General features: G+C 51.8%; 2 protein-coding genes across 3 annotated transcripts; both read right to left on the reverse strand.

Moving 5' to 3' along the window:
• Window positions 1-1,622: 1,622 nt before the first annotated feature.
• Cmtm5 (CKLF like MARVEL transmembrane domain containing 5) lies at window positions 1,623-3,961 on the reverse strand. 2 transcript variants are annotated; one of them, XM_059274427.1, is made up of 5 exons: window positions 3,777-3,961; window positions 2,754-2,906; window positions 2,222-2,314; window positions 1,955-2,039; window positions 1,623-1,860 (listed from the first exon to the last, which is right to left on the reverse strand). In XM_059274427.1, the coding sequence occupies exons 1-5, from the start codon at window positions 3,900-3,902 to the stop codon at window positions 1,847-1,849; spliced, it is 471 nt and encodes a 156-aa protein (XP_059130410.1). In that variant the 5' UTR covers window positions 3,903-3,961; the 3' UTR covers window positions 1,623-1,846. The 2 variants fall into 2 exon arrangements, with proteins under 2 accessions (XP_059130410.1, XP_059130411.1); XM_059274428.1 differs by lacking the exon at window positions 2,754-2,906.
• A 785-nt stretch (window positions 3,962-4,746) lies between these two features.
• Il25 (interleukin 25) lies at window positions 4,747-8,154 on the reverse strand. The gene is made up of 3 exons (XM_059274429.1): window positions 8,037-8,154; window positions 7,620-7,864; window positions 4,747-5,426 (listed from the first exon to the last, which is right to left on the reverse strand). Exons 1-3 carry the CDS (start codon window positions 8,043-8,045, stop codon window positions 5,168-5,170), a joined length of 513 nt encoding a protein of 170 aa, XP_059130412.1. The 5' UTR covers window positions 8,046-8,154; the 3' UTR covers window positions 4,747-5,167.
• Between the last annotated feature and the right edge of the window lie 1,089 nt (window positions 8,155-9,243).

Genomic DNA, 9,243 nt, shown 5'->3' on the forward strand with positions numbered 1-9,243 from the left:
GATACTCGGGAAAGAGCTGAGGCCCCGCTCTACTTGGCTCCTTAGACGGAGCCCACAGGGCGTATCTTCCCACCCCCAACATCAGTCCTAGCCTCTGTGAATCAGGCCTCACCATGAAGACATTCCAGGATTCAAGTACCAGATAATGCTGAGCCCAAATCAGTGTGGGGAATGGACCAAACAGGGACAGTCCCTGCTTTGTATCCCTCACACAGACATACATAGGTGCATGAACAGACAGACCCACAGCTGGGTATGAGTCCAACGGCCCCATCCCCAGCTTCTTGGCAGACTAGACACACAGCTGCTTGGGGGAGGGAGCTGAGATCTGCTGGAATGCAAACCCATGCCCTCTTCTGGGAATTTGGGCAAGGTTCTCCAGACCCCTGTCCCATCTTTTCACCCCTGCTCTTCCCGCTGCTTCCCTAGCCCAGCCTTTCTATCTCCTCTGAGACTATGGCCACACTACCTCCATCTTCCTGACCACGGCAGTCAGCTAGACTCAAGTGCAGACTGTGCAGAAAGCCTGAGAACCAGGAGCTGAACCCAGGGAAACCCAAAGTCCAGTTGGCTCCTTCTCTGGAGCAGCTGCCCGGCCTGACGAGGTACCAGAACACAAAGATAGGAAGACAGGAAACAGGAAGCAGGGGAAATCTACTCAAGAGATAGTCATCAGAGGGAAACATGGCACTACACTACCCAGGACACAGGCAGGGCTTGAGGCCACAGCCCACGCTAAAAGGCCCATCCTAGAGGGGAAAAGGCATTTCAGGAGAACAAAACATTGAAGAGAGTGGACGAGAAGGCAGCTGGAATGGAACCACTTATATGGAACATGATGGGTTCCTCCAGCCGGGCAGAGAAGTCCTGTCTATACTGTCTGTACTCAAACTCCTTTCCAAGCCAATTTGCCCTTTCAGGCCCAACTGTTAGCTCTAAATCTCTGGTGTCAAGCATAGGCTCTGCAGACAGGAAACACTCAGGAAATGTGTTCCTAGGAAGTGGCAGGCTGGGAAAGTGGGTCTGCCGGCAAAGGGATGGGCCCCTGTTTTCAGAGCTTCAAAAGAACTCAAAACAGTATCTGAGACAGTTCTGTGTCAATGTCAAGATGTTCTAGACCCAGCTCTGCTACAGATAAGAAGGTCACTTCCCCTAACTAAGCCCCAGTTTTCTCCTATACAGAACGAGGGCGTGTGACCAGCTCATAGCTAAGAGCTTTTCTTTCAGGTGCCGGTATTTTAGGAATTTCTCCTAAGACCTTTGGCTGTCCTCTTCCGAACGGTCTGCCCGCCCAGCCCTCACCATACCACAAGGGGGAGCTCTACACAAGCCCCAGAGAAGGACCTTAGCCCATGCCTAACAGGTGTGCTGGGCTGTAAGCATCAGGAAAACCTAGACATCCCGCTCCCGAGCAGCCTGGTACATGGCATTTCGGCACGTTCCTCTGATGTGTCAGGCTGAGGTAGAAAGTTTTGCCTTTGACATATGTCTTCAGCCTCTTCAATCTAACCCTCACCCCACAGAGGGATCTTGGCTCTCTGGTCACTCTTTCCTATAAACCATGAGTAACTCTTCAGCTTCCTTACTCTGTGTAATTTTCAAGGAAGAAGAAGACCCACCACCAGGATTTGAATATTTTAATTTGAGAATGACTTGGAGGCACAGCAACCTACCCCGACCCCCAGAATGTCACCACTTTTCACAGATGCCCTGGGACTTCTCAAGCACATATCTCTGTAGACGTGGAGTAGATGGTGGGCACTTGGGAGGTTCAGTGACTCCAAAGGGGACACATCCGGGCTCTGCACTTCCTGTGTCTGGTCGTGGGAGCCAGGAAACCCTGGGATCACTGCTGGTCCCCTGTGGAGATGCAGCCAGGCAGGGAAACCATGCATGAGGACAGTATCTGGGACAGAGGTAGGGGCATCTCCTCTCTTAGGACATAGACACTCACCCTCAGTGGTCCTGGGCATCAACTCAGTTCGGTAGATCTTGAATGCATCGTAGGCAAAGACAGAGACCAGGATGATGCCAAAAACCTGCGGGGAAGAAAGGAATGGGGGTGTCACAGCAGAGGCTGTCAACTAGGGGAGTGGGGCCGGGAAGAAATGGGGGGGGATGAGGTATGAGCAGATGCAGGCTTTGGTTTGGACACAGGAAGTGTGCCAATACCCCGGCCACAAGTCCTGGGGGCTGGCGATGAGGGCGGGGACGGACTCACAAAAGCAGCAATGGCGGCTCCCTCCCTCGAGGTCACAGCAGCAAAGGAGACCACCAGGAAGATGATGATGGCGCTGACGCAGCGTAGGAAGTCCTGGGGAGCCGGAGGCAATGGGGTGTGGGGATCATTACCTGGAGGTTTTCCAAGCTACTCAGCCCTCCCAGTCTGCTCCTCAGAGACTGAATTCCTGCCCAGGGATGGCCCCTAGACACGTGTGAAGTACTTTCAAGGGAGTGAGCTCATAACACTACCCAGAGGATGGAAGCAGATCAATCCAGATCAGCCAGGAGGCAGAGCCAAATGGAGCAGGCCTGAGCCAAGCCTCTGATGCGTGGGAGAGCAGGGCTAGTCTGTATGTCCTTCCTGACAGGGGCACCCTGATGGGCCAAAGTTCACTTTTGAGCACAGGACACAACGTGAGTCAACGCACGGCTTGGTTGTGGAAATGAAGGGGAGCCATGAGACCACAGGAAAATTGGGCAATCAGAAGAAGGAAGAGACCAGGGTGGGGTGGGAGAGGCATGCTCCTCACCAGACAAGGCCAGTTAAGCCTATCGAAGCGCTGGTAGTACTGGGTGGCATAGAGGAAGAGGAAGGCTAGCGTGATGAAGAACTCCAGCAGCGCGGCAGCCATGTAGGCGGAGATGGAGGCCGTGAAGCAAATGAAGATGACGAAGGTCAGGGCCTGCGGGACCAAGCATGGGGCCCTGTCTGAGGAGACCCACGCGTAGATCAGGCCACGGTAGTCGGGGGCCCCCTTTTCTCTTGTTAGCCAGCCTCACTGAGAAGGAGGAGTTCTCAGTGAAGACAAGGAAGTGCTCCGTCCCTGGTGTCAGGGACCATCAAGGACATCTCCATCCTCGAATCCCAGCAACTCCAGATGTTTGGTCAATCTGCACATCCCCCGGGGGAGTCCCCTGGAGCACAGAACACAGTACACACACCACAGAGGCCAGCCACAGCACCTCTGCCCCACAAAGCTTTCCCTACTCCGACGACAAGAGCCAGAGCCTTTGATTCCATGCTGAGAAAGGCTGAGAGGCAGCAGCTCCTGCATATAGAATGGCGCATAGGAAAGAGGCCCCATGTTAGCACTGTGATCTTGCTCAAGAGCCAGGGAAAGCCTGAGGGTAGATGTTCATGGGCCGCAGCTGACAGATAAAGCATGGCTGCAGGAACTCTACCCTTTTGGATACCTAAACTTAGACATGCCAAGAAGCAGCCCCAGGAGCTGGAGGGAGACAGAGGAGCCTCCTTCTTGTCCATCCTCTCCCCACCCCCTACCGACATCTCACTCCCTCAGTACCCTGGAAAGTTATCTTTCCATCTAACTTCAGGCTTGGAGCAAATGGTGCGTGCTGTAACTGTCTCCAGAGGGAAGCAGCCAGAAAGCTAAGAGTTGCAGAAGGAATGAATGCCTGGGAGGGGAAGGACAGAGACCTAGGAAGGGGCCTGTGAAATGGTAAGCACAGGAGGCCAGCCTAGGAGGCCAGCACAGGCCTGCGCCGGGGAGCTGGGAGAGATGGAGGCACCAGGGTGGGGAGGCGGCTGTTACCAGCTCAGTTTCCAGCAGGATGCCTTTGAGGGAAGACAGGAAGGTCTTGTCCACACCGAAGCCCTGGAGCCCTGCGGCTGCTCCTTCCTCTGGGGGCCGCTCCCGGCGATCCCAAGCACTGAACATGTCTGTGAGGCTCACAGGGCGCAGGCTCTCCCTCACCAGACAGCCCAGGAAAGGAGACAGAAGTCTGGTTGGGGAAGCCAACAGGGGGGAGAGGGCACTTCAAGAGCCCGAAAGTGAAGCTGGGGCCTGCTGTGGGACTCTGGGAGAAGGCAGTACCTCGGGGAGGCTTGCCCAGATGGGCTCACCCAGCTGCCCAGAGTGCCTCTGCTCTTGCCTGCAGGGCCCTTAGGAGGCATGGGGAGGGGTGAGGAGAGGTGGTTAACCCTCCTCTTCCTCCAGTCTAACCCAAGCTGGAGAAGGAGAGAGGGAACAGGGAGGGGAAGAGATGGCGAAGAGACCAGAGGAGTCGGGGGATGAGAGAGACCGAGGCAGAGCAAGGAGTTCTCCAGTAACCAAAGCCTGAAGACACGTATGCCCCCTCCCATAGCCTTAGCCCCCTTCCTTGGCTGGGCCTTTCTCTCTTTTCCTTTAAGGGAGGTGGGAACTGGAGTCCAGCCCGGGCAGTACCCTGCTGGACCAAGCTGCAACAGCCAGGACCAGAGGACAAAGGGGGATTGTTGGGGAGACAAGGGGGCGCTGTGTGTCTACTGCAGTGCCTCAATGGGCTTCTGTCTCTCCCCATGTTGAGCTGTCTGCCCCCCACCCTTATGTTCAGGGATGGACCAGAGGAGGGGACGGGTGTTTGCCATGGACACCCGGAAGAGTGGCAGAGTAGAGAAAGTGCTAGAAACGGAAGGAAGACCCAATTGGGGACCACAGGGTGCTCAGGTACCACGGATGCCAAAGGCAGACGAGATCATTTTTAAATACAGATATTTATTTTGGATAAATCTCTTCGCGTTCAATAACAGCTCTCTCCTCAGAATTATCCACGTCAAAGTGATTACACCTGGCTGCCTACAGCGCTGGTATTCACAAGCCAACAAAATGAAGGGCAAAGGGGGAAATACAGAGAAAGTGCCTGTGCTGGTCAGGGAATCCAGAGGGAAGGGAGAGTCAGTAGTACAGCTTCCAGGGACCGGCAGGCCCTCTGGAGACCTTTTCTGGGAGGAAATGCCACGACAGCATCTTCCAAGCAGCCCCGGGCTGCAACTGCTCCTTCCCAAAAGTTCTTTCAAAAAAGTGCAAAAGTCAGGGTTTCTCCCCAAGTTCTCCGTCAGGTCCCAGGATCCTGGTGCTTCAGGTAGGGCTCTGGAGGGCTTGAGCATTCAGGTACCCTGGCCCACTGCGGCAAGATATCAGCCTCAGGTAGGTGGCAAGCGTGATTAAGCCGCCATTGCGCGGGGCCGCACACAGACACAAGCCAAGGAGACGCGGTACAGCCTGCGCTCCAGGCAGTAGCCATGATGGCAACCTTGCTGTCCGAGGCATGGCCGCCGGTAGAAGACCGTCTGGTTGTGGTAGAGGGGTACCGAGTTGCCCATCAGGTCCATGCGGGAGCCTGTCCGTAGGCTGACACAGTGTGGGCACAGGCATTTTGCATGGTACAGATCCTGGGGGACCCGGTTCAAGTCCCTGTCCAACCTGTAGAAACAGAGCTGATCAGTTCTGGAGGGACAGGCCAGAAGCAAGGGGCAGGTGGGGTGGAGCAGCTGCGGGGAGAGAATGCGTGGCTGTGGACTCGACTTCTTAAATCTGTACTGGCACCCCAGACTGTATAACTCTGAATGCCACCCCACGCCTCTCTCAGATTCACTTCCTCCAACTAGAGTATAAGTAGGGGACGAAAGAGTAGCTTTCCTAGTGGCCCTGAATGCCAGGCCATAGCCATAGCAGCTTCTTCCCAAAGCAGAGGGAGGTGAGTAGCATCCTGCCAGCACACCAGCCCGGCATCTCTCTGATATGCGCGAGGCTTCTTAGTAAGGTATTATACGTTTTGTGAGGTTTTTAAAATTACAATTATTCCAAAACTGGTGTGAGGTCTGTATGGTGGTACATGCCTGTAATCCTGGCACTTGAGGCACAGAGTGCCATGAGTTTGAGGCTAGCCTGTCCCACATAGAGAACTCCAGTCTAGCAGGGCTATTGAAAGAGACCCTGTGTCAAAAAAAAACCCAAACAAACAAACAAAAAACTCCAACTGCCTGAAAGCCAAGTACAAAAAAACATATAACAAACATTGATCGTCTCCTTTCATGAGTCTTACTTCCCAGGGAGAGCTGCTCCATATCCACCCTTCCAGATACTGTCCAGGCATATATTACAAGCACATTTAGGACACAGACAAGGATTTTTAACCTATTCAGATAAGATTTGTGGCAGTGGCCGGGCAGTGGTGGCGCACGCCTTTAATCCCAGCACTCGGGAGGCAGAGGCAGGCGGATCTTTGTGAGTTCGAGGCCAGCCTGGCCTACAGAGCGAGATCCAGGAAAGGCACAAAGCTACACAGAGAAACCCTGTCTCGAAAAAACCAAAACCAAAACAAAACAAAACAAAAAAAAAAGATTTGTGGCACCAAGAAAAAAAAAAAAAAACAAAGCCAGGCCAAAACAAAATTTAAAAAACCCAACTACTGAAGATACTAAAAAAAAGTATTGTGTCTAGTAACCTAGCAGGAAGCTCCGCTATACTAGAACCATTTCCTATTGAAACTCTGGGAAATTGGGGTCCAGCTACTGCAAGCATTTCCCAGAGTAGATTCCATAATAAATACCCTGGGATTTTTGTTGTTTGTTTGTTTTTAAAGCTTCTGCAATCAAATAAGTTCGGGGGAAACTAATGGTTATTTCTTGTCGATTTCTTGCCAACTTCAATGCACGGAGATCACTATGAAGGGGTGGGGCTGTGTAGTGTTTCCCAAACTCACTTGACACCATAGTTTTTTGTCTGAGAAACAGCTTGTGGGACACGTGTTGTACAGAGCATATGTTGGAGAAAGTTTGCTAAGTGCTTGTCAGGGTTTACTGCCTCTCGGAGGAGAGGATGGGTACAGGTGAGCCTACGCCAAACAGATTTTCCAGGCAGCCTCTGAGACTACTCCAAAGTATTACGAACTGGTGTCTTAGACGTAACACCAGCTGGAGCTGACCGGCTCCCTGCACCAGGGAACATCTCCACCACACCCCTCAAAGGCAAAGCTAGGCAACTGAGACACGTGAGGAGTGGAAACAGAGAACCCTGGGAAAAATGCAGAACTGCAGAAACACGTTCAGGATCCCTAAGACTCTAATTTGTAATACTTTGTTTCTCTATCCCAATTTCATATCATGGTACAAATAGAGAATTCTACTACTTATGTGACAAATTGTATAAAAGACCAAGAGAACCATGATTTTTGATTAAAAATAACAAGCCGAGGGATCTAGCCACCCACCTGCCCCACAAGAGTCGAGTGCCAGCATAGTAGTCCTTGGTGTCTGCATCGCATATTACTGCTTGATACTTTAGTTAGAAAAATGTGAGTTATGGTACAGACCAAACAAGAAACAGAGTCAACATGAATACAAGATGTAGATACACTGTTTCGTTTGATCTATATATTAGCCTCTAGAATGTAATCTAGAGAAAGGAAGGAAGGAAGCCAGCCTGAACTTGGAAAACATCACCCAACATAATGCAAAGAGGGCAGAGCTGAGGCTCAAAATCAGGCCTGTGTAACTCCCAAACTTTTCTGGTCTATACAATTAAAAGAGGCTGGTAGGTCAAATTGAATGGAACTTTTTGGGTCCCTCATACATCCCCTGGAGGACACATTCAGGAGGGAAATAGTAAACTCACTCATAGCTCCAAGGAGAGATGGCCCTCTTGTTGAGGGGTCCATCCCTGCTGGCCTTGCAGGATTCTGGGTGGTAGGTGAGACTCAGAGGCTCTGGGGGAGACGTAGATGCAGGGTTCCACGTCAGCAACTCCTGAGTGGAGTCTTGCTCTTTGCTGGGGCAGCAGCTGGGCCAATGACTACAGTCATTCCGGATCTCCGAATTGACGATGTGGGTTCCCACGATCATAGCCAAGAATGCAGCAACCTATAAGCAAAGGCCAGTGAGAAAGGTATTCTCAGGTCTCCATCCTCTATGAGTCTCCCCTGGCAGCTCCCTGAGACCAGAAACCTGGAAGCTTAGCTTCCCTACACACTCAGTACCATCCCTGCTCCTTTCCCTCTCGGCCAGGCCTCTGCCAGACATCAGGGCCACTCACCTGGTACATGCCGGACACTGCTCACTCAGTCACAGGTACTACCCTGTCTGACAGGCCTTCTGGAAGCAGGCTGACTGGAGCAGTGGAGGTGTCCTGGTTTTATTTCAGCAAACCTGTTTTGTTTATTCAAATTTATTTCCACTATCTTTTGGAGGGAGTGACCTGAGATTAAAAAAAAAAAAAAAACCAAAGGGAAAAAAAAAACCAAAAAAAACAAAAAAACCCCAACAACATAAAACCCTGGAGTGTTGCCAAAAGCTGTTTAAGTGCTACCCTCATGGAAGCTGTAATGGCTGTCATTATCAGCCTGGCAGCTGATTGGGTAAACTTTGTTCCTAGCACTTTCCGGGCGGGGGTCGTAGTAATAGCTTTCTGTAATTCTATCTCTGTCTCTGTGAATTGGCATGATGGGAATTTCCCTGGTTGGTATACCACTTCAAATTAAAGAATGTCATCTGGTCTCCCTTCCAGAGGCACCATTTTTCACTCCTGCCTAGGCCCTGACCTCCAACTGTCCCTCTTCTTACTTGATGTCCCCGGTCACCCGTCTTAACGGACATTCCCCTCCTCTGGATCTTTTTGACCTCCCTCCCCTTGTGCTCGGACTCCTCCTCATTTTGATGACCCCCACTCTTTGGAGCACCATCATCTTGTGAGCATGAGTTCTCCTTCACTGTCCATTACTGCCCTCAATGTCCCTTTGCCTCTCAGTTTGCTACCCCATCCCCATCCCTGTCCCTAGACCTTCCCTGACCTCTTCCTGGGATGAGGATGCAGCCCTCATCAGGCAGGGCTACCAGAAGCATACACAGGGGTTTTCTGGTTGGGTGGGCAAGACTTCCTCTGTTTGCCCAGAGACCTCTGCCCCACCCCAATACACTCATACACACTGTCTCTAGAATAATGTCTAGTGATTTGCATGTGCTTTCCCTCAGAAAATACTCCTGAAGTAACCAAGGGATCAGAGAGTAAACAAAGGGAACCAAATCGTGTGTAGCATAAAGGACCATAAAATAGTCTCAAAGAAGAGGTGTCATAACAACGGAGGGCATTCTCAAGAGTTGGAAGAAACTGCTTTGGTGACTCCTGGGGCATGGAACAGTGGGAGGCACTGAGGAGAAACCATTGGCGGCCAGGGTTAGGACACTTAGGAAGAGCAATAAGGCCAGGAATATCTTCAGTCGATGCCCACGCCCACCCTTGGCCC

The sequence above is a fragment of the Peromyscus eremicus genome, chromosome 9 (assembly GCF_949786415.1).
Source record: "Peromyscus eremicus chromosome 9, PerEre_H2_v1, whole genome shotgun sequence".
Classification (NCBI taxonomy): Eukaryota; Metazoa; Chordata; class Mammalia; order Rodentia; family Cricetidae; genus Peromyscus; species Peromyscus eremicus.